This window comes from Dama dama, chromosome 7 (genome assembly GCF_033118175.1).
Source record: "Dama dama isolate Ldn47 chromosome 7, ASM3311817v1, whole genome shotgun sequence".
Lineage (NCBI taxonomy): Eukaryota > Metazoa > Chordata > Mammalia > Artiodactyla > Cervidae > Dama > Dama dama.
The window spans coordinates 23224413-23250556 of record NC_083687.1 but is presented as its reverse complement, the minus strand read 5'-3'; the positions used below and the strand labels follow the sequence as shown (position 1 = coordinate 23250556).

General features: G+C 39.2%; 1 protein-coding gene across 2 annotated transcripts in view; it reads left to right on the top strand.

Moving 5' to 3' along the window:
- PTCHD4 (patched domain containing 4) overlaps window positions 1-26144 on the top strand; it is a 188910-nt gene that overhangs the window by 40692 nt on the left and 122074 nt on the right. For both annotated transcript variants that reach the window (XM_061146100.1, XM_061146101.1), the window contains exon 2: window positions 14009-14489. In XM_061146100.1, coding sequence (XP_061002083.1) covers window positions 14009-14489 — 481 coding nt within the window. The remainder of the gene's footprint in view (window positions 1-14008; window positions 14490-26144) is intronic.

Sequence of the window (26144 nt, the reverse complement as noted above, 5' to 3'; positions counted from 1 at the left end):
TAAAAGTCACAGAGGTTCTAAGTGGCTAAATCAGCACTCAAACCCAAGTTCTTCAAACTTTAAAGTCAAGCCGTTCTTTCCAGCCCTGTGGCCCTTGATGCTAAAGTGGTTTTTGCTTCACCATCACCGTCACGGCAACCAGGCAACCATGACCTGTAATATGTGCTGTAAGTCTTTCCTCTGAAGAACAGGAGGGAACCTCAGTCCATTTTGTGCTAAGAGCTTTGGAAGAAATTCTCTCTGCCAAAGGTTTATAGTTTGAAAAGGAAGGTAGTGATTTGTTAAAGGGGAAAAAAAAAAAATGATTGTCAGTTTATGAGAAGTTGGGCTGCTGAAACGTGGCCCTATTTTGAAAAATCCAGAAGCAAATTGAAACCAACCTGAAAGAGGACTGTAATTTTGATTAGAAGCCTTGTCTCCAGACTCCATGAAATAGGGCTAGGTGACCTAAGAACTGACACAACGAAGAGGGAGATTCATGTCCGGCTAGAAACAGCAATCATGTTTATGCAGTGAAGGCAATTAAACTCCCAAAGGCTGGAGTGTGGGTTGGCCCACTTAAAATTGGCCTAATTTTGAATAGTAAATTTACAGTGATGATTACTTTCATTATAATGAGACTGTCTGTCTTCATATTTTTCCCTGTTACCTAAAATCTAAATAAATCAATTGTCATACCTTCTAGCATTACACATTTTTATTTACCCATCATAACTTTCTACCACTTAACTTACTCAGGTTACCATATGATCCAAACCAAAAGGGATATGCAATCAAATTAAGGACTCGAGTTTGTGAATATTATTAATTAAAAAGCCTCACATAGGTATAAGACTAAAAACACTCACCTATAAGTGTTCCATGAATTGATCTTGTTTAAATAATAAATTACTAAGTTTTATCTGCCTTACTGAAACTAAAGTCTGCAGTCATTAGACATAACTTAAGTGCTTCTGACTTATTCCCTTGCTTAACACTCTCAACTTTATGAGTCATTTTTTCCTACATCAGACAAGCATTTATAAATGGAATGCCAACAAACTTTAATTAGCCTTAAACAAAAACAACCAGAAAGGCAACAAACCACCAGAAAAATTAAAGCAGAAATTTATTTCATAAACCTTTAAAGATTTTTGGATAATCTTTTTCTGGAAGTTAAGTTATCCAGCCAAAAAAAGCATGCACTTTACTTTTGAGTTAATTTTTCATTCAAGTGTTTTCAAAGTTTTAATTAATTTTTATTTGTATTTATTTTTATTATTTGCTATTTTTATCTTGTGGCTATGCCATGCAGCATGTGGGATCTTATTTCCCAACCAGGGATCAAACCCTCACCTCCTGGATTGGAAGCATGGAGGCTTAACCACTGGACTGTCCAGGGAAATCCCAAAAGTTTTAATTAATTTTTAAAAGTTTACCTCCCAAGACAGCCAGAGGCTCCTCTGTTAAACATCCAGGAATATAGAGCTAAAATAGCCCATATATTTGACTAAAATATGTCCCATCAACTTGGAAAATGTTAACATAGTTGCAAAGTCAGTCATGGCAGCCTCATCTCTTCATGACACCCTCATCTCCTAGAAGTAATATTGAGCTCCCTCATGGAGCTGTGAGCTAGGAGAATATCTACTTTCTTGGGTTTATCAAAAGGCTTTCAATTATTTTAATATCTTTGAGACTGAATAGGTTGGTAGTGGTAAAGAGCAATTGCATGGATCTCATTAGAATGTATATCACACACAATACTTCCAAAGCAGGTCTGTCCTTTCAGAGATTAAAAAGAAAAGGTAATTTAGGGAAGATAAAATGGACTTAAGCAAGCGTTGTATTCTTTATCTGGCATTTTACTGACATAGTTCAATAATTATCCCTCGCTGTGGCTTTGTGGTAGTTGTCTTTCAAATAAAGGAAGGACAGAGCTGGGAAGGGGAAGAAGAGCAAAAGGAGGGGGAAAGGTCAGAGCAGAAGGAACTGAGAATGAGAAAAATAGAGAGTGCCCGGAGAAAGAGAGAGATAGGAGGGGTAGGGAGAAAGGAGGTGGGATCAGGAAAGAGGAGGGAGGATGTTGATACAAGACCATGAAATACTGTGTTAAGGTCTGATTCATCTTCAGGACAAGTCAAAAAGAGAAAAACAAATATCGTATAATAACACATATATAGGGAAGCTAGAAAAAATGGTCCTGATGAACCTATTTGCAGAGCAGGAATAGAGATGCAGATGTAGAGAATGGACTTGTGGATACAGCCCGGGAAAGAGAGGGTGGGAGGAATTGAGAGGAGCGTTGACATATATACACTTTGTTGTTGTTGTTTCGTTGCTAAGTCACGTCCAACTCCTTTCCGACCCCATAGACTTTGGCCCGCCAGTCTCCTCTGTCCTTGGGACTCCCCAGGCAGGAATAGCGGAGTGGGTTGCCATTTACTTCTCCAATATGTATACTGCCATTATAGAAAACAGATAGCTAGTGGGAAGCTGCTGCATAACATAGCTCTGTGATGACCTAGAGTGGTTGGATGGGGGGCAGGGAAGGGTGGCTCAAGAGGAAGGGAATATATGCATACTTACAGCTGATTCACGTTGTTGTACAACAGCAACTAACACCATATTGTATTATCCTCCTACTAAGACATAATACTTTAAAAAGAAAAGATCTGATTCATCTTCAGTAGAGATACAAAGGTGCACCTTCATTTTATTAAAAGATTAAGACACAGGTAACCTCACCCGCAGCTGCAAATAAAGGCTACTCCACTGGTTTCTTCTTTCTTAGTATGTCAATTTCTCTACATTTCGTTGAGATATGTGCCCCAAATTAATTTCCTTTAGCTGGAAAAAGGTCCTACCTTCATTTCCTATCTTCAGTGAATTTGGAAATCTAATTGGAGTGATAAACAACAATGGAAAAAAAAACAATGCATATTAATTATCAGAACAGGCCCTTTGAATGAAAATTTTATACAACCTTGGAAAGCAAAGGAAAATAGAAATTAGTAAAATGGAGCCCATAAGTGGCAACATTGTTTTCAAACTGCCTAAATCAAATGGCCTGTCTCCTGGAAGTTTTAATCAATCTGATAGTGAAAACCTCTATCATTACAATTATCTGGATAATTTAAGAAAAAGAAATCAGCTTTTGCTTAGCTTGATGTTTTATGTATATCAAATCCTCAAAAAATATTTTTAATTTGATTGGTCAAATAATTTGGGTTTGTTTTCAGATGAAAGGAAAACACATTAGGCGGAAAGGTACAAAGACAAAAATTAAAGAGAACCTCATAAGGACCATTTCTGAACTTAAGTTCAATACGAGGAAAATGATATTGAGCTACCAAGGTCCTCATGGTCTTTTCTCTGAAAACATCATTTAGCCAAGGGCAAGGTCAGATCACCTTGAGAGCTAAGTGAATGTTAGTGCTGTCCTCTACCCTTAGAAGCCAGGAATCTGCTATTACTCTAAGCCCAATACCATCATTCCTTCCATCTCGGTGGGCAGAACCACAGTCCTTCATGAGAATGAATGAACCACCATACCTCGTTTCCTTAGAAGCTTAGAACTTGAATTCAAGTTTAGAACTTGAATCTGGGACTAAAGGACTCTTGATTCTTGGCCTTCCTCCTCTCCTACTCCCTGTTCGAGTGAAATTTAAAGTCTTACCTAGTTTATCCCTCTCACTCCCATCTACCCTTTTTTCAGTTCCCTTTGCATGCTTATTTTTATTCTTTTTGTGGGTGAGTCAATAGGTTTTTAAAAGGATAATATAAAATAACATAATTAAAAAAATAGCATAATTAGCCAAGGAGGTAGACATGAACTATAATTTTATACCAGGTAAGAGCCAAAGTTAAAATTTTGATAATTTTCTTTGAATAATGATATGTGCATATCTAGTTTTACATGGTTGAGTTCATGCTCTGTGTGTATCATTTTGCAACCCTCAGCAGTTACCTTGATTCTTCAATGGATATCTCCTGAATTCTAATGTTGTATGCAGTTTTATTGTTACCATCCTAATGGGCTTTGTTTTCATAACAACAACATAAACTCTTCTAAGGAGGAGACTTTATTTTCCATTTATTTGTCCTTGTTTTGCTTTCTACACATGCCTTCCTAAGCACTCAAAACATGTCTTGTTTTAATTCATTAGATTTATGGAAATCACTAAAATAAGTAGATCCCTTTCAGCAACCCCTTCAACTCTAGAAAGTAAGCTTTCCTCCAAGAATCCCTCAGCACTCCAAAATGAGTTGTTCTTTGGGAAAAGGACCTGGGTATGGGGAAAATTTATTTTCAGACAATGTGCATGCCATAAAATCTGAAAAATCTTTTTTTGATGCTCATTTGATCAGTTAGATAAGTCTTGGATTCGATTGAACTGTGAGGAAGGCAAAAAACAAAAAAAATGTTCCCATGGACCCTCTCTAGTGTCCATCTCCTTCCTTAAGGTCATGCATAAAGTTAATTTTTCACATTGCAGTTAAAGAGAACTTTTGAATAAGCAAATATCCATACTCACTACCTGTACGCATCTCTGCATCACCCTTTCTTGCCCCCCCACTGTATATTCTGGTCATTATCAAATTGCCAGTAATGCAGTAACTTACTCTCCTCTCTAGGCCTTTGCACATGGTGGTCCCTCTGCCTAGAAGACCACACCTCCCCATGTCCACCAACCAAATCCCTCATCTTCACTTGGGGAATTGTTACTCGTGTTTCAGGTCTCGGCTAAGAGGCCACCTTCTTTGGGAAGTCTTCTTAGTCCTCGCTAGGCTAGTGATTCCATCTAATGGTACCTTAACACCTTGTGTTAACACCTTGTGTTAATTAGTATCATAATATATAAAATGGCTGCCTGCTTACTTATCTTCCTCCATCTCCCACTGCACCCCAGAGCCATAAGCTCTTTGAGGATAAAAATTGTATGTGTTCATGATTCTGTCCTCAGTAGCTGGCTCTCATAGAGCAGGTCCTCACTGAATATTTCCGGAATGAAAGAATGACTTCCCTTCTTACCTGTTTCCACCTATGCCATGTCCTTGTACCCCATCAGTTTACCACACTGCTGCCTGCAGTACCTACACCTTTGATCTTCCCTAACTTTCCCCTTTATGGGAGGATAGTCCTGGGCTCTACACTGAGGATTGCCTCTGCAGTTTGTTAGTCTGATCTGCTGTTCCACTCACAGGTGCTAACATCACACTCCTTACAAAGCATGCATGCATGTGTGCTAAGTTGCTTTAGTCGTGTTAGACTCTTTGTGACCCTGTGGACTATTATCCGTCAGGCTCCTCTGTCCATGGGGATTCTCCAGGCAAGAATACTGGAGTGGGTTGCCATGCCCTCCTCCAGGGAATCTTCCAGACCCAGGGATTGAACCCATGTCTCCTTCGGCTCCTACACTGCTGGCAGATTCCTTACGGCTGAGCCACCCAGGAAGACCTCTTACATAGCACATGGTTATAAACTAGAATCTCAGCCCAAAAGAAAGTCTATCACAGCAGACTTTCAATCCTTCTCTGGAAGGGAGCTTTCTGCATTCCTCAAACACTGGCGTGAGTGACAGCCAGCTTCTTTTGTGTAGACCAGTGTCAGCACTAAATCTCTTTTAATAGTGGATACTTGCCCTGAGTGGTCATTTCATTTTGTGAAAGACTAATTTAAAATGAAATTTAAATGAATCCTTTTAAAGGAAATGTGGGGGATAGGGTCACTAATGACTTACAGAGAAATAAAAAGGTCGTTGTTACATGCTTCACATTATATGTAGATATTAACTCCACTTCCACACGTTACTTACACGTTTGTGTAAAGATTTTGTTTGAGTTGAGGAGAAATTAAATGTATTTATTTTACTATCTGAATAAGTGGGGAGGATATTCATGAGATAGAGATCTGAAGAAAACATGAATTTTACTATCTAAGAAATAAATGAATTCATCTGAGCTACTGAGAGATGATTTCCATCTAGGTAAAATGGGGCAAAGTCTTGATTTTTTACCATTTGAGAAAAACTCTCTCTGGAAATTCCTCAAAGAGGAGAAAAAGCTACTTGGTTCAGATTTAAGAGAAGATAAAAAGCTTCTTGTTTCTATGGAAATGAACATGGGTCATCTTGCGTTTCTCCTTTCTTCTTATTTATTTTTTTCCTTAGGGCAGATTTCTCTAGCCTGCTTTGTAGTGTCTGATAACTTTACTATGGATGAATCGTTAAATATAGAGCTAGTGAAATCTTTAGAGATAATATAAGCCAAATCTTTTATTTTGGAGATGATATAGTTGGCATTCAGACAAGGCAAGTATTCTGTCCTCTGTCACCATCCTATAGAGCAGCAGACTTGGAATTCACAACCAGTCTGGGCTCTGGGCCCTGTGTTCTTTCTATCACATCACAGACATTTACTGGGAGAAGCGAAATAATGCTAGATGGCTAAGTAAATAAACAGTCCCATTCAAATATTTAATTGATGCCATGTTAACAATTTCCAACATTTTCTGACTACTACTCTAAGTGTTTTATGTATATTAACACACCTGGTCCTCACAATACCTTATAAATCTTATTTTAGCCAATAATAAAGCTGATGTGCCCAGAGCTCAGGAGACTTCGCTTGATGGTGATGACATTGAAACTTTAAGTGAGACAGTGGCCTCTTGAATCTGTGTACCAAACTGCTACCTTATACTTCCCTTCATTCAAGTATATTCACAGATTATTCAAACATATGTGCAGGAGTGTTAAGAACATGAGCATTGGCATTAAAAACAAGAATCAGATGGCTGGCTATGCCACTTAGCTGTGTCACCCTACTTTTCTTCCTCTTGCTAGGTCCCTGTGTCCCAGGGGGTGACCTGAGGCTACTCCAGTATAGCACTCCTCTGAGAGTGGCTGAAGAGTTACCTAGAACACAAATAAAGTGCTTGCATCTAGAAACTGAGTCTGCCACATGTATTAAAAATTAATAAGCAAGAGTGTTTGGTTAAACTTACTTTACATTCTCATTGACTAAAGCTCACATTTTATTTCAACACTGAAATCTTACTTTTTTTAACCTTCCTCTTTGAAAAAAATTTAAAAATTTACACCACTTAGTAATGTCAAGCTTAGTAAGGTCAAATAAGAAGTTTAATTTATTCTTTATTAGGGCATTTTGACACTTTTAAGTCTTCCTTCTGAAAATGGCTTCTTTAAAAAAAGTCCAAGTACCTTGTGGGAACTTGCTTTCTCATTATTTGCTTCTTTCTACTAAACATAAGGCTCTAGAGAAGAAATTCAAGATAACTAAAGATTTTGTTTAATCCTACTTTGTGTGTGTAATCAGTATTGGGAATAAAACAGAGATATGTTAAGAAATAAATATAAGAAAGAAATCTTATTTAAACAAACAACAAGAACAACAAAATGTACCATTCTTTTAGAAATGTCACTATCTGTACCATACATAGTGGTCTTTCTTTTCAGCAATTGAAGACTATCGACCATCTAAAAAGTTCCAGTATCCTTGCAGTGTCTACCTTATTGAAAAGCAATGAGATCAAAAGTACATTTGTTCTGGACAGGATCTATGCTGCCAAATTATCTTGTACAGAAGGTATCTTAATGTCAACCTAGCACATATACTGAGCAGATATGAGACTTAGTCCTCTATAATTTCAAAGTGTCATTGAATAATTTGTTTTTCTGCACAACAGTTTAAACATTAACATCTCTTTCCTCTTGTATTTCTTTGAGAATTTATTCTTTGATCTTGTCTCTAAAGAGTTTGATTTCATTTCCTACTGCAGAGGTGTGGATTGGGTGGGAGTAATTTTAAAAGCTACACAGTAGTAACCATAAACAAAATAAGACCGGAAGAATGGAAGTGTTTTTTTTTTTTTTTTTTTTTCTGGCATTGCTGCTCCTGGAGAGTTAATGTGATAATGTGATGAGCTTCCTGGCTGTGAGATAGCATTGTGACCTGTAATTCCATTGATTCACCTTGGAACCATTCACCTACCAGAGACATTTTTTTTTCATGCTGCATCGAGAACCTGAAGTACTGCAGGGAGTTCCTAACTGACCTCCTTCATTTAGAGTCACCCCAGCTCCCTAAATCATTTCCCACAGTACAGTGAAAGAGTGCTCCAGAAAGCAAATCATGTCATCCCCTGCTTAGAATTCACCAGTGGTTTCCTATTACAAGACAGTAAGTCCAATTCCTTTAATAAAGCTTTCACGGTCTTTACAGAAGAGGGCCTGCTTTCTTGTCTAGTCTCAAATCCCATCACTTACTCCGGTTCCTTAAACATCATTTGCTGTTCCATGATGTACGCAATCCATGATCCAGCCCCATGATGTGAGTAAATGCCTTTTCCAGGGACTCCCCAAGTCCCCTGTCTGTTCGCTAGCTTATGACACATGCTTGCTTGTGCAGTGAAAAATAGAAGAGGAAACATATTTTGGACTAAGGTCACACTAGATAAAAGAGATTGAAACAAGGATAAAGTTTGTTTTCTTCTCTACCAACTTCTATTCTCTGTATATACTATACCTCTCTATATCTGACTGCCTACTTATCTCAGACACTTATACTATCTCTTACTTTCCCTGTTTTTAGGGAAGCAGCCTCTAAAAATTAACCTGTGATTAGTTAAATATACTCAACATGAATCACTGAGTCAAATATTATGAAGTGTTTATTATATACCAGACTTTGTTTTGGCTCAGGGACATTACCAGCAAATAGGATGGTGTCAGCACCAACAAGCACGCATTCTAATGAAAGAAACGGAAGAGGAGGAACTGAATGATTAAATAAGATTGTTTCAGGTAGAAATAGTAGGGAGAAGACAAAATATTTCTGTTACATCTGGAAAAATCTGAATGAGCTTTTGGGCCAAGCCAGTAGGACTAAGTGCTGGGAAGAAGGTGTCTAGTTTAGATTACGTGGTTCAAAGGGTCCCTTTGAAGCTAAGCCCTCTGTGAGGAAGAAGCCCCGGCCATAGAAGAATAGAAGCATTGGGCAGAGGGATGAGTAGGGCAAAGGCCATGAGTTGAAAATTAACTTGGTGTGTTTCAGAGTGGAAAGAAAGGCCAGGACAGCTGGAGTGGAATTCAGGAGAGTAGCAGGAGAGGAAGCCTGAGGGCTTAGCCAGCAGCAAGCCACGCAGGGCCTGGCAGACCTAGCAAGGGGCTCTTATTTTATACCTAGTGCAAGCGGAAGCTAGTAGCAGGTTTTCGGTGCATAAATGATGTGAGCTTATTTAGAACTGTCCAGGCAGGCTCTGGCTTCCATATGAAGTATACATTGAGACAAAGCAGAAGTGGACCCAAGGATATGGGTTAGAGACCTAAATGAAGAGTCTGCCTGCAACTCAGGAGACCCAGGTTCTATCCTTGGGTCAGGAAGATCCCCTGGAGAAGGGAATGGCAACCCACTCCAATATTCTTGCCTGGAAATTTCCATGGACAGAGGAGCCGGGCAAGCTGCTGTCCATGGGGTCGCAAAGAGTCAGACACAACTGAGCGACTAATGCTCACTACTTTCACTTTCCCTTAATGATATTAGTTCAATTCATGATAGACCTGAAAAAATTCTTCAGTATTATGCAAACACTTTTACTCATATCACTCTTTTTATAGATGAGAAAACTGAAACTTAGAAGAGGAAATGAACCAGCCAAGGATTTCTTATCCAGTTTTTAGGAGATGCACACTGCAGCCCAGGTCACATGATTAAATGTTCCCTCCATGAATCCAACCTGACTCCTTACAAACCCAGGGAAGTTCTGCCCAGAGAATAATTATTGTATTTATTCTTTGTTTCTCCTACATAGAAGCACTCATGTGTTGGGAAACTAATTGACTCTTCTACCACAAAAGAGTAGAATTATCTCTTGCAAATAATGTACAAAAGTGTATTTCTGAGTGTATTGAGTAGATTTGATTGGGCCAATGGTTTGTACAAGATGGTTCATTCAATAGAGCTTTCGATTCAAGGATGTGCAAAGACTGTTTATTTTATCCTAGTGTGTGAAGTAGAGCAGGTTAAGAGAGAGAAATGCATTCAATTTGTTACATTCATTTACATATAATGAGATGAAAGCATATCTTCTATGAAGTCATTTTTTAAAAAAAATGGATATTAGACAATTTTAAAAGAAGCAATGAGCAGCTAGCCAAACCTGGTATAGACCAGCTATTTAAAAATCTGTATTTTGCCTTCTTCAAAATTTTGACTTTTATCCAGATACATTATCAGCACCCTCTTTGATCCAGAATAATCTCCAAATGAGGCCCGAGGGAGACATAAATCTTTGTTCTGCTGCTAACAATCCCTCAGAAATCTTTTTGATGACAGAAATGAATAAAGACAGAACTGCACTTTCTTAAGTGAATAAATAAAGCCTTTAAAATACATTTTTTTTTTCAAATAATTTGAAGCACAAGTCAACATCGCAGACAGGATTTCAAAGAAGTGGAAACAAGGGTGGAGCTAAAACCTATACCAAGCTTAAACCAAAAATAAATAAGCCCCAAAGAGGAGCAAATTGACCTGTACTGAAGGAAACAGAAGCCATCCTTGCAAAACCTCTCAGTGCCAGGGCAGGATTTCCCACCTCCTTCCTCAACATTGCCCCACCTTTCCACCTGCAGCTCACTGGAGGACTCCAGAGAGTTTACTAAAAGAGCATTGGGAACCTACAGCCAGAATTTCAGTTTGATTTACACAAAAAAAAGATGGGGAGATTGCAGAGATGCCATAGAGAGTGGGAAATAACGTGAAATGAAGGGGAAATACTCTCACAACTCTATTTAGCAATACATTGTTCATTTAGAGTTAGGTTGAGTTAAATAAAAAAATTGTTTTTTTATTAACTTTTATTGGAGTATAGTTGCTTGACAATGTTGTCTTAGTTTCTACTCTATAGCAAAGTGAATCAGCCATACATATGCATATATCCACTTCATTTTGAACTTCCTTCCCATTCAGGTGTCTGCTGTTCATTAAGTAAAGTTCCCTGTGCTATACAGTATTCTTTCATTAGTTATCTATTTTATATATACAATCAATAGTGTATATATGTCAATCCAAATCTCTCAATTCCTCTCACATCCATCCCCTTTGGTATCCATATGTTATAGTAAAGTAAGTCAGACTGAGAAAAATACTGTATATTAATGTATATATGTGGAATCTAGAAAAATGGTATCAGTTCAGTTCAGTTCAGGCTCTCAGTCGTGTCCGACTCTTTGTGACCCCAGGAATTGCAGCACGCCAGGCCTCCCTGTCCATCACCAACTCCCGGAGTTTACTCAAGCTCATGTCCATAGGGTCGAAAAATGGTATAGGTGATCTTATTTGCAAAGCAGAAATAGAGACAGACATAGACTGTTTTTATTTCAAATGTTTGGAAGAAATGGGTATGTGGAGTGACTATAAAATTTTTCTTGCAATTCTTGATGATCATTACTAATAATTTTGTTGTTGTTCTGTCTCAGTTGTGTCCGACTCTTTGCAACCCCATGGACTGCAGCACACCAGGCTTCCCCTTCCTTCACTATCTCCTGGAGTTTGCTCAAATTCATGTCCATTGAATCCATGATGCCATCCAACCATCTCGTCCTCTGTTGCTGTCTTCTCCTCCTGCCCTCAATCTTTCCCAGCATCAGGGTCTTTTCCAATGAATCGGCTCTTCATATCACGTGGCCGAAATATTGGAGCTTCAGCTTCAGCATCAGCTCTTCTAATGAATATTCAGGGTTGATTTTGTTTAGGATTGACTGATTTGATCTCCTTGCAGTCCAAGGTACTCTTAAGAGTCTTCTCCAACACCACAGTTCAAAAGCATCAATTCTTCGGCACTCAGTCTTCTTTATGGTCTAACTCTCACATCCTTATATGACTACTGGAAAAACCATACCTTTGACTGTTGGCAAAGTGATGTCTCTACTTTTTAATATGCTGTCTAGGTTTGTCATGGCTTTTCTTCCAAGGAGCAAGTGTCTTTTAATTTTGTGGCTATAGCCACCATCCACAGTGATTTTGGAGCCCAATTACATAAAGTCTGTCACTGTTTCCATTGTTTTCCCATCTATTTCCCATGAGGTGATGGAACTGAATGCCATGATCTTAGTTTTTTGAATGTTGAGTTTTAAGCTAATTTTTTCACTCTCCTCTTTCACCTTCATCAGGAGGCTCTTTAATTCCTCTTCACTTTCTGCTATTAGGGTGGTGTCATCTGCATATCTGAGGTTATTGATATTTCTCTCAGCAATCTTGATTCCAGCTTGATCTTCATCCAGCCCAGCATTTTACATGATGTACTCTGCATATAAGTGAAGTAAGCAGGGTGACAATATACAGCCTTGATGCGCTCCTTTCCCAGTTTTGAACCAGTCCATTGTTCCATGTCAGATTCTAACTGTTGCTTCTTGACCTGCATAATAATTTGTACTCTCTGTAAATTTCTCAAGTGTTTTGTGTTTCAACACATTCTCAAGTTCTAGGGCTGCTTTGGTATATAAACAAATATTTCAGATATAAGTATCTGATCTAACAAGTCCACAATAACGTCGCTTGAGTACACAGCACCTCACAGCCCTGTGAAAATAGCGGTGGCGACCACAGAGTTGGATTTGTGACCCTTATCTACTACATTTCTATTTCCTGTTCTGACTCTACACCTTTATATCTTCACAAGATAAACATCTTACCTGATGTACAAGTGCACAATCTCTTCATGACATAAATTCACCTTTGTACCTGTGTCTCCTCCAGGACCTGATGCACATTTTCAGAACCAGAATCCATCCTGCAACCTGCCACTGGGTTCGATATTCCATCTAACAACCACAGCCATGAAAGTACATGACAGTTGTGGCAAAATTAATTAAAATTTGATGATGGTTGTCCGGGATTTCTTTCTGAATGTACAGCACACTGGTTGAGAATTAATTGGCTGTGAATCTGGCTAAGCAACTCGGTGTCCACCTTTTGAATACCCTACTCTTTTGGTGGGCTTCCCTTGTGGCTCAGCTAGTAAAGAATCTGCCTGCAATGCGGGAGACCTGGGTTTGATCCTTGTGTTGGGAAGATGCCCTGGAGAAAAGAAAGGTCACCCACTCCAGTATTCTGACCTGGCGAATTCCATGGACTGTATAGGTCGGACACAACTGAGCGACTTTCACTTCACTCTTGATTTTGTCCACTCTACTTCATGTGAAATAAATTGAAATGACTTTTGACAATCCCACCTGAAGTCTTATCCATCTCATTTGGAGGGTCTGTCCACTGTGTTTTCTGGTCAACCTACAAGTGGTGTGTTAGGTTGTAATGAGTGAACAAGTGCTCACATTATAGTTAGTAAACATTTCAATGCTATTAAATTATTTGTTAAAAAGCAGTATTTAAAAAAAAAAAAAGCAGTATTTTCTTCTACTTGTTCTGCAGTACACAGCTGTACCCCCAAAATATAAACAAGGAGGGATGCTTGTAATGCTTGGGTATGTTATTGTATGTGTGTGTTAATGTAGGTGTGTGCATTAATGTAGGTGTGTGTGTTAGCCTTAGAAAGTTTAGCATATATTTTTAAAATACATTATTATTGTAATTTTTTAAAGATTGTTAACTTCATGCCATGCTTCACTTTTGGCCAAAACTGAATAATTAAACTTTATCATGCATAAAAGAAGTTGTTACGATTGATTATTACAAAAGGAAATGGTAAGAATGAGGTTATGGATGAGATCAACATAATCTGTATGTACATCTTCCTATGCATGCGGTGAGTCTTGTATAACTTCATGATACTCTTTGCATCCTTTCTAATCCCAGTCATCTTGCATGGTATCTCATGGAGCTCCAAAAGGTTGAATATAAACTCATCACATGCCACACCACCCGCATCAGTTCCACAACTGCTAGAGCCTACCTCTGCCTTTTGTGCCCCTTCACTTAGAGTAAGAATCTGTTCTCTGGAATTTGCATCCCCCTAGTAACTTCAGTCTCCCCTCTTTCTGTTTTTAAGGATGGGAGGAACAGTTTTATTGGACACCAGCTGGGCGGGGTAGTGGAAGTTCCAAACAGCAAGGACCAGCGGGTCAAGTCAGCCAGAGCCATTCAAATCACCTACTACCTCCAGACCTATGGCTCTGCCATTCAAGACCTCATAGGGGAGAAGTGGGAGAATGAGTTCTGTAAACTTATGCGGAAGCTCCAGGAGGAGCACCAGGACTTCCAGCTCTATTCATTAGCATCCTTTAGCCTCTGGAGAGACTTTCACAAGACCAGCATCCTGGCCAGGAGCAAGGTCCTAGTGAGCATCATGCTGATCCTCACCACAGCCACCCTCTCCAGCTCCATGAAGGACTGTTTGCGTGGCAAGCCCTTCCTGGGCCTCCTGGGGGTGCTCACCGTGTGCATCTCCATCATCACTGCAGCTGGGATCTTCTTCATCACCGACGGAAAGTACAATTCCACCCTGCTGGGAATCCCATTCTTCGCCATGGGTAACTATCCATCCTTGTGGTAATTGGCTTCTTACCAGTGTGGGGCAAGGTAGAACATTTCTTGAATTCTCAGGTGGAAATCTGTTTTATTTTTGCATTGGTGTATCTGTGTGATGATGTGAAATTTGACTCAGGGTGGTGTCTGTGTTCCCTTAGTCCTTTTTCAGTCAACTGTAGACTGACCAAGCCATCTTCCCCTTTATGCCAGGGACTTTAATGCTGTTCAGTGTTATTTTTTTAAAGTACACACTACTGGAATTCTCTACTCAACTTCTTCAAAGATTATAGGATGAAGATCATGGGGTGCAAATTTAAAGAGATCCCAAATCTGCTTCACATAAAACTTTATGGTTCATACTTGTCTTGAATTCTCAGATTAATGGTGGTGAAGAGTGGATATCATGGCATGAAAATTCTGAGAGCCACCAATAAGTTCTAATCTCAAAAAACTTCTTCATGAAGTTTTGTCTATTAATTCATTTCAAATATTTTGCAAAAATATACTCAATTTCCCTACCTCTATTTAAAATTTTCCTGCAACCACTTAAAGATGTGCTGTGTTGTGCTAAGTCACTTCAGTTGTGTTTGACCCTCTGTGACGCCATGGATTGTAGCCTGCCAGGAGTCTGGGATTGCCCATGGGATTCTCCAGGCCAGAATACTGGAGTGTGTTGACATGCCCTCCTCTAGGGGATCCTCCCAATCCAGGGATCAAACCCATGTCTCTTAAGTCTCCTGCTCTGGCAGGCAGATTCTTTACCACTAGCACCATTTGGGAAGCCTACTTAAAGATGAGTCCTCTAATTTTTTGATACCTGGGTGAAAACAGTTCATGAGTAGCCTCAGTCAAGGTTATTCCTTCTTATGTGTTTTCCCCAGACAAACATAAACAGTGTAGAAAGTGGAATGTGCATGTGTGTGTGTGTTTCTTGCAAAGAGAATATCAAGTCTGGGAAGAAAAGTGAGTGATGGAGTTTATCAGAATAGATATGATAATGGTGATATTGTGGTACTGTGGAAGAGTTCTGTCCCTTGTTATACAATTCCCTACATAAAGCAAAGGATAAGCTGTGAAAATGGTCTCTAGATGGTGAACCAATATTCACAGGAGTGTTTTCAGCTATAAAATGATTGCTTTGCACTTCCCGGCTTAATATCAGCCCTAAATTATAGTTTCATTATTAAGTAACAAAGATGTAGGTGTGTGGTTTAAGTCTTCAAGGTGATCTGGACTCTTTTCTTATTTACTGAAACGAACATTGTTGAAAACAGCCCTGCAAAGTTGATTTATCTGGAAACACACCTTCACTGCGGCCCTGTTAGCTCATTGCCTTCTCAGTTTCCTCTTGTATAAGAAGAGGATAAACAAAAAGTCAGTTCCAATTTGACCACCGTGGTACAATAGAATTCCTACTTAAAACTAAATAATAATAATAATGATAATTATAACAATAATAAAGCTTTGATTATCAGTTTAAAAATGAGGCTAATGATTGAATAAAGTAATGAGGATAAAAAATAAGTCAAAGAATTGTTTTCTGAACATAATAGAATATCCTAAAGGTATTAGTCCAGAGTAACAGAGTAGACACTCAGTAAGAATTATCATGTTAGTTTTTAACCAGGGGTGTTAAGTGCAGTGTATTCAATGATGAACAGGAAACAGTCCATGGCTTCAAGAAATTGAAAGTCTTTCTTGCATTCTGTGTATCATCTTTAAATGCGTGTTCATCTTGTTAATAAAAAGAGTTTTTCTATTTCCTGAAGGAATATATGAAATTTTTTTCCACCAGTGACAAGGATAGGTCTAGACTTGAATCATTTATACTTGTTATGTTTGGGAGCTCAGTGTTTGAACTTAATACAAGATTCTTATACATCATGCAACATGATTCATAAATGAAATATGAATCATTCAAGATGGACGAATTAGACACCTTAGAGCTGAGAAGGCTTTTTCTAAAACTGGTGGCAATCTAATTAGGTAGTGGAAAGATTTATCAGGAAAATTCTATAAAGTATGCAATTACATATTTTATATAAGTAAGGAGAAAAATTGTCCTTAGTGGTGCTGAGTTGTATCCTACACTCAGAAACAAAATCAGTGATGTTTTCATTCCTTAAAGAAAGAATAAGAACACTGAAAGCCACAGTGAGAAAAATGTTCAAAACCTGAAACCCACACCTTTCACATTTTCTTCTCTCTCAGTCATCTTTATAACCACAAATCAGCCCTGGATTGGATTGCTACAGACTCCAGAAGCCCAGTGAATGGTTCCTCTTCAGTATTTCTGTAGTTCAAGTTCTTAAAATATTCTTAAAGGAAATTTTCTCCTATGTTCTGAAAACATGGCACCAGTAGACCCATAAACATATTATTGAAGATACTTACTCCCTCAAGGGACTGTTGGTTTTGTTGTGTTTTGTTTTGCTTGTAAATGGATCCTAATATTAATAGTAAAGGTACCAAGATGGAGATCTAGTGAAATGAAAAGGACATGCAACAGAGCTCGGACATCTGGCTTTCCATCCCAGCTTTTTCACTAACCTTGTATGTTTTGTTGGGCAAGTTATGTATAATTCCTTTGTCCCCGTTCTTCATCTATGAAATGAAGGATTTGGACTCTTCCATCATAAATGTTGAAGATCCCATAATATTATTCATTTAATTTCTCAATTGAAGTTAGAATTTTTTCATTCTTTTGTAAAAACCTTGAAGGTATGTATCATCCTCAGACTTCTTATCTCCATTCTGCTTTGTTGACTTGCGTGTGCACGTGTGTGTGTGTGTGTGTGTGTGTGTGTGTGTGTGTGTGTGTGTGTGTGTGTGAGAAAGAGAGAGAAAGAGAGAGAAAGAGATGGAAGGGGGACTTTAGGATAGAAAAATCACAGCCTTGCATGCAGAGCCTCAGATCCACAAAGCGCATCTTGGTGACAGTGGTGAGACGTATGTTATGTCAAGCATCCATAAGCTGAGTCTGGCAGATATGTACCTCCTGGTGGTACACACAGCATTGTTTAAAAGTAGTCCTTTGATGAATTAGTTTACATGGTGTCAAAACTGCACAATCCAATGTTAGTTGAATATAAGGGAAAGAAGCCCAGCTCCCAGCTCTTTTTATAAGCCTCTATTTCTGTGTTCCTTCACAGATTTCTTTAAGGTTGTGAATATTTGCTCTTTAATGCTCCAGGATTCAAGCCATTCATCCTCATTAGAACTTATCCCTAAAGCTGAGTATGTCACTGAGGTGTTCTACACTTCAACCATTTTATTTTCGACTGCCTGTCTTCCTTTTATACTTCATCTTTGTGTTCTTTTTTCTGACTATTCATCCACTTAATGTCCCCAATGTCATTTCAGAAGCTTGTGTACAATACTTCTGTATCCTGTATTTTTTAAGCCTGTACCAATTTTCATATTTTGTCCTGGTGTCCATATTAGTAGGGTTTCCCAGGTGGTGTTAGTGATAAAGAACCTGCCTGTCAGTGCAGGAGACATAAGAGATGCAGGTTCCATCCCTGGGTGGGGAAGATCCCCTGGAGGAAGGCATGGCAACCCACTCCAGTATTCTTGCCCGGAGAATCCCATGGACAGAGGAGCATGGGGGGCTACGGTCCATGGGGTCGCAAAGAGTCAGACACGGCTGAAGCAACTTAGCACATGTGTGTGCCCTGTAAGTAAATGTACATTTGTGAAGTTGTACATGCAAGATTTAGGTATAGAAAGAAGTTAAAAATAAGCATGTGTATTCTTTCTAGAAAAGATTTCAGAGAGAGAAATACAGACTTAATTTCTTTAAAAATGCCTAAAATGACCCCTTTTAGCTCCAGCCTAATGTCCTTTCTCTGCACAAGCATAAACCAATGAGAATGCCACTAATTTAATTTATAGCTCATTGTCAGCTTTTTTTTCACCTCATTTGCTTTATGTGGATGGGTTTCCTCTTTCTGGAAGGAGAAATATGGGCTAATATCACACACAGATGCCAAGCTGGCTCCTGCTGTATCTCTTGCTGATCTTCTTTGGATAGCTGCCAGGGACATTAAGAGCCTTGGTTCACTATTATTTTTGCTGTCCATCCTGAGCTTGTTTTATATGCCAAGAGTCTTAACTTTAGTCAGTTTGATTCTGCTGGACATGTGCAGATGACTTGTGTTTTTTTTGTTTTTTTTTTTTTTGGGGGGGGGGTCAGGTGAACCCAGGGTTTTCAGATAGAAGACTTTTTCATTCATTATCCAAAACTGAGCTCCATATTCATTTGAATTTATTCAAATATTTGTTGAGCACCTATCATGTCCTAGAGTAAAAGGTATTGAACAGATCTGATGAAGTTGTCACCCAAATGGATCCTACATTCTAAGCCTGCTAAGGCAAGATGTGGGGCAATAAACAAATAAATATAAACTGTTATATTATTGATAAGTAACAAAGTATAGTCGTAAAACAGGATAAGAGATAAAGAGCATAGATAGGCAGAGAAAAGCCTTTTTAAACAAGTGAAATTGAAACAGAAAGCTAAATAAAATGAAGTAGGAGCCATATACTGATAAAAGAGTGTCTCTAACAAAGAAAACTATCCATGCAAAGGATCTGAAATAGACCTTACCTAGTGAAGTTAAGGAAAAGCATGAAAGGGCATGTGGCTGGAGCAGAGTGGGCGCCTGTCTTGAGTTTTATGCAAAGTAACATGGAGCCGTGCCATATAGGGCACTGAGAACTTAAAACTTAAGATGCTAAGCTATCTGAAGCATTTTGAGATGAGAGTGTGATCTGACTTACTTTTTATGGAAATGAGTCTCAATGGAGCAAGAATGGTTATGGGTTATACCTCATACATAGGTAAGAGGTTATTGCGAAGTCTTCATGGGCTATAATGGTGGCTTGAAATAGCACGGGAACAGTGACAGTAGTAAAAAGGGATTGGACTCAGGATAGATTCTGGAAAATAGAATTGACAGGATTTGCTGACAGACTGGATATGGTATGTCAGAGAAAGAGGAGTCACAGATGACCCCAAGCTTTGAGGACTGAATAATTAAGTGAAAGCAGTTGTCATTTACTGTCACAGGGGGATCGTGGGAGGAATACATTGTGGGGGAAAATATGAGTTTAGCTCTCTATCTGCTAAGTTAGATGCCTCTTAAGTATCCAAGTAGGAAAATGTGGAATTGGCTATATAAGACAGTATACAGATCAGATTCAGAAGTAAAATTATTCAGCTGGAGCAGAAAATATAAACTTTGGATTCATCATGACATAGCTAATAACAAAAGCCATTGAATCTGATAAGATCAACTGGAAGGATAAATATTGATGAAAAATAAAAGAAGTCTAAGAATCAACCCTGGGAGTCTTCCAATGCTTGTAGATTGGGCAAATGAAGATAATTCAGAAAAGAACACTAAAAAGGATCAGACTATCAAGTGAGATACAAAGAGAATCAAGAGAGAATAGACTCCTAGCAGCCAAGTCAAGAAGATATTTCATGAAGGAGCAAGAGATCAACTGTTCCAATAGCTGTTATGAAATTGTGTCTAGTGAGAACTGGTCATTTGATTTAGGAACTTGAAGGTCATTGGTGATTTGACAAGAGTTGCTTTAGAGGAGAGCTGAGGGTAATTTAAAGAGATTCAGCAGAGCTGGGAAGAGAGAAAGTGAAGACAGTGAGTAAAGCTAATTCTTTCAAGGGATTTTGCCCTAAAGGGAAATAATGATTGTGTGCTTGTTGACCTGCAGTAGAAACAGCTTTATAGTAAAGCGGAGAGAAGAGATGGCAGAAGCAATGTCAGTGAGCAGAAGAGATAGGATGAGATTCAGAGCACAACTAGCCGTTGACTTTATATAAGAGCCTAGACGGCTCATCTACAGTTAAGAAAAGGGAAGGTAAAATATATGGACAGATCCAGACAGATTGGTACATGTGGGGGTGGAAATTCTCTTCTGTGGCTTCAACTTTGTCAGTAAAAGAGGAAGCAAGTCATCAGCTGAGAATAAATTTGGGGAAGGAGACATTAATGTGAAGAAAGTAAAGGCATTTTGAAGTGTCACTTCAGAAAACTGGAGAATGAATTAAAGAAGAAAATTTAGGGGAACAAGCTAGGAAGCACAAGGGCCCCCTTGAAATTACTGTGCATGAATTAAAAAAAAAGAAATCAGTCAGAGAGGTTGCTGAGTCAGTACCCTCCTCCAACCATATATAGCTGCTTTTGGGAGGAGTTGAGTAGGCATTGAGTTGAATTTAATCAGATAGAAACTCCCAGAAAAAAAACAAAACAAAACAGAGAAAGTGTTTATAGTGTATGTAAAAGAATGGCTATAATGACAGATTGTGAAAATTGTAATAGTTAGATCAACTAGACCATGTTGCAATAATAAAAAATGTGTTGAATCCACTTAGCTTAACAGAACAAAGACCAATTTCTTGCTCGTATCACAGTTTGGTGTGGGTCAGGAAGCTCTCTTTGGCAACTCTTTTCCAACAGAGATTCAGGGAAGTCAACATCTTGACTTCTCAGAGTTTGTGCTCCAGCGCAAGAGAGAATACACAAGAGAGAATAATTAGAGAAATCACACCTACTTAGAACTACCATGTCTGTGAAGTGATTTAATTACTTCTTATCACATTCTGTTGGTCCAGAACTAGATACATGGCCATAAACTGACTGCGAAGGAGGAAAGAAAATGTAGGAGAGCAAATGGATTATTTTAAGAGCATCAAATGTCTCTTCCACATAAACCAAGCCAAACAATCAAGGTAATGAGGATTTACTCTGCCTCAGCATCATGGCAAAACACTGGTAGCATCAAATCAGTATGATTCTTTGTGGGGTCAGAGAACTACCTTAGGTTAGAGTCTGTTCTGCTTATCTATTGCTATGTAGTAAACACCACAAGGGGACTTCCCAGGTGATACTAGAGGTAAAGAACCTGCCTGCCAATGCAGGAGACATAAGAGACACAGGTTCGATCCCTGGGTTGGAAAGATCCCCTAGAGGAGGGCATGGCTACACACTCCAGTATTCTTGCCTGGAGAATCCTCATGGACAGAGGAGCCTGGCAGGCTATAGCCCATAGGGTCACAAAGAGTCAGACACGACTGAAGCAGCTTAGCACGAACGCACGTAAACACACAAAACTGGGCAGTATAAAACAATAACCATTATGTTACGCTCATGGAGTCCATGCGTCAGTAATTTGGAAACGGTGCAATGAGGTGAGCTCCTCCCCACCTCTAAACTGTCTAAAGCCTCAGCTGAAAGTGATTTGAATATCTGAGATCTGGAATAGCTGAGGCTAGAACAACAGTTTTCAATACGGGTTCTTTGCTCACAGGGCTGGTAACAAGTCTGGGATTTCTGAAGGAGAATCTCAGATGGGATCATTGAACACAGCATCTAAACTGGGACCTCTCCAGCAGGGTGATCCCAGGGTAGTCAGACTTCTTATATGGTAGTTCAGGGCTCCAAGGAAAAGTGTTGCATGAGAGCGAGACAAAAGTCCCAGAGCTGGCCTAGACATAGGAGTCACATAGCATCATATCAGTCCTATTCTACTGCCTGAGTATTGGTCCAGATCCCAGAGGAGGGCCCTGGAACTCCACTTACTGAGACCGTGGCAGAGAATTGAGAGGGTGGCAGAGTTACATTGCAGAAGAGCATGTGGCATGGGACCTACTGTTGTGGCCATCTTTGGGAAATGCAGTCACCGCACAGTCATGATGTGAGTGAGAGAAAGAGGCGGATTCTAGAGCTGCTTGCTACAAAGGTTTTGAGATGAGATTATTGCTAATGAAAATGGCTAGGATTTGATCATTTGGGATTGCAAGACAAATGTTAGATTAAAGACATTAGATGTTCAAAGGTCCAAATTTAACAGACTTGGGTATTCCAGGATCGCCAAGGCTCAACAAATGTGGCACCTGCTGCCCCTCTGACCTCAGGTCCAGCCCGTCTCTCTCTCCCCTCTCCCTGGAAGGTTCCTCCTTAGATGTTTCCTTACCTCCTGCAGGTCTTTACACAAATGTTGCCTTTCTAGTTGGGACATTCCTGGTCATGCTATTCAAAACCACAAGGGCCTCAACAGTACTTCCTATCCCCCTTTCTGCTTCAATTGTCTCCTTAAAGTTCATCATTATCTAACATACAGTATATTTTATATTTTAATATGTTCTCCCTGCAATACAATGTAAGCTCCCAAAGGATGTAAATTTCCATTTGTTCCCTTCACTCTTGTTTTCCAAATACTTCAAATAGTGCTGGTCTTGGGTAGTTCAGTTCAATTCAGTTCAGTCGCTCAGTCGTGGTCTTGGGTAGGCCCTCAGTAAATATATGGGGAACTAATGAATGGATGATCTCTTAGCGTTTCTCAAATGGGTTATGATCTATTGTGTGCATACTCAGTCGCTCAGTCCTGTTGGGCTCTTTGTGACTCCATGGACTGTAGCCCATTAGGCTCTCTGTACATGGAATTTTCCAGGCAAGAATATTTTCATGGGTTGCTATTTCCTCCTCCAGGGGCTCTTCCCAACCCAGGGATTGAACCCCCATCTCCTGCAGCTCCTGCATTGGCAGACAGATTCTTTACCACTGTGCCACCTGAGAAGTCCTATGATCTATTAGAGTCATTAAACTAATTTAACATATCATGATCCACATTTATATGTAACTTATGAGAAAAAAGAGAGTAGAAAGGGATGGGAAAGATCAAAAGATGTTGCACATCATAGTGTATTATTGCATCATATTTCTGCTATAATTTAATATACATGTGTATACTAGATATTATATAAAATGCTTTTCGTAATTTGGGTCAGAGTCAAAATTTTTAGAAAAAACACTGTCTAAATACTTCTTTGGACTAATGTCTTAAGCCTACATGGTGACAGGTAAGGATTTATTAATAAGGAGGCAATTGGGAAAACTCATCAAAAGCATAGGTAGCTTCTCTTCTTGATTCTTCTGGAGATAGGATCTGGATATAGGAAGCAGAAGGTATTGCCAGGGATATAATGCATTACTTCTTGGGCACTTTTGTTTTCCTCAGTTTGAACCAGTACAATGTTTAACACATAATGAATACTCTAAGGTTTGATAGTTGGCTAAAGTTTTTTTAACAATTGTATTACATTTTGAAGTGTTTCTCAATAAGCTGGTTTTGCCCCAGGACCTAATTTACTCAGGGTCATTAAACCTATCAAGGGCTTTCCCACAATAACCTCATTGCTTGAAGCTTTCTCATTGGAGCGCTTTTTTAGCCATGTCTGTTGCAGCCATCCTGCTCTTGGTGATAATTATCCCCTTGGGAAAAGGTTGGCCAATGATATGAAACTATCTCTATGTTTAGAAGCTTGGAGTTGAAAGACCTGGGGTCCAGTCAAGTGTCTCTCAGTTCAGGTGACTTCTTCTGGAGCTATGTTTTCTCTTTCATGAGATGAGGGAGTTGGACCCATTGGTGCTTGACGTCTTTTCCACCTTTACTCTTAAATCAGCGAATCATTCATTTGACATTTAAGCTATATATATTCTCATCTAGATTTTTGGCTTGCTGGGGGTTGAAAGTGGGTCTGTTTGGCATCTTTTCAAGTGTCTACTCAAAGTGCCCACAAAACGCCTTTTACAAATGCTAACTTTTGCAAGGGAAGGCTTAACTTTGGTTGTTTATCTTAATGTCTCTACTTTTTGTTATTTCCTTAGTTTTCATTTCTTTATATCGATCTCTGTTCTTTTTGTAGCTATGAAATGAACCTCCTGGGACCGAAGTTTTTAATAAGTTAAAATGTTATCCAAATACCTGGTATTTGTAGATATTTTGAAGGAGGTGGGAAGGGAGCAGATCTTGGCATAACAAGTAGGAAGCTGAATTTTATGCCAAGCATTTTAAATAGCATTGAATATGTACTTTGTATTGTGTAGCACTGTCTAACATTGCTAATAATTATGTCCTTACTCTTTAAGATTCTTATGTTCTTTGGAATCTGCCTCCATCTATTGCACTTTTTACTGCTAATGAGCTTCTTCCAGTGGTAGATGGAGTTTAGGAATGAGGAAGAATACTGTTATGTAACAATTTTACCCAGAGTAAAGAGGATATGGACCCATTTTGGTGATCATGTTTATCTCAAGGGTAGCTGATGTGCTAGTTTAGATTTTTTTAATGGAAAAATTTGTAAATAAGCCTCATGCTTTCTAATATGTTGTGCCCTTATCTTTTTACTTCTTAAATCAGATAATGAATCAGGCTTGAATATTTAAGCAGACAGGGAAAGGAAAGAGCATCAGTTTATCCAGGATATGGTAGAACTGTTCCTCTGTCAACTCATACCACTTCTCTCAGAGTCTGGACATCTAAGCTTTTCTAAAATACACATCTATCACGAGCAACCCTAACCATTCTCATTGATTGGAGTTGACTGTCATATCAGAATGCTCGAAGAAAAAATATTTTCCTGGTGCAGGAGAGCTGCAGTTGCCAACGAGATCGGGATTTTCTGCAGTGCTGCCTCAAGGTAAACACTGCAATTCAAACCCTTGAAACGTGAAGGGTAAAAACGCATTAAGCCCATGCCATTGCTTTTCTGAGGAAAAACAAAGTCTCATCCAGATAAAAATCATTTTACAAACTGGAGGCTTACTTCTGAGATTCAGTTCATTTACAAGTCAGCATTTTTCATACTCCAATAATGAACAAAAAGGAAAATTAGCAGAGAAAAATGAGATAAATCTTGCATTGATGTGAAGATCCTAGAGGCTAGCCTTAGGTCTCTGAGAACTGAAGAATGCTTGTACACTGATTTTCACCTGCCTTTCTGGAACATGGTGATTTATGTATGCACCAAATATCTGTGTGTCATCATTGTTGGTTTCCTCTATAATAAAAAAGTCATGCCTTCATCCAGACCAAGGTAAAACTCTGTTATTCAAGCCTTGGCTTATGGATATCACTATGTGCACTTCAGTTCAGTTCAGTCACTCAGTCGTGTCCAACTCTTTGCGACCCCATGAATCACAGCACGCCAGGCCTCTCTGTCCATCCCAACTCCTGGAGTTCACCCAAACTCATGCCCATCGAGTCGGTGATGCCATCCAGCCATCTCATCCTCTGTTGTCCCCTTTTCTCCTCCTGCCCCCAATCCCTCCCAGCATCAGGGTCTTTTCCAGTGATTCGACTCTTCGCATGAGGTGGCCAAAGTACTGGAGTTTCAGCTTCAGCATCAGTCCTTCCAATGAACACCCAGGACTGATCTCCTTTAGGATGGACTGGTTGGATCTCCTTGCAGTCCAAGGGACTTTCAAGAGTCTTCTCCAACACCACAGTTCAAAAGAATCAATTCTTTGGTGCTCAGCTTTCTTCACAGTCCAACTCTCACATCCATACATGACCACAGGAAAAACCATAGCCTTGACTAGACGGACCTTTGTTGGCAAAGTAATGTCTCTGCTTTTTAATATGCTATTTATTTAGGTTGGTCATAACTTTCCTTCCAAGGAGTAAGCATCTTTTAATTTCATGGCTGCAGTCACCATCTGCAGTGTTTTTGGAGCCCCAAAAAATAAAGTCTGACACTGTTTCCATGGTTTCCCCATCTATTTCCCATGAAGTGATGGGACCAGATGTCATGATCTTAGTTTTCTGAATGTTGAGCTTTAAGCCAACTT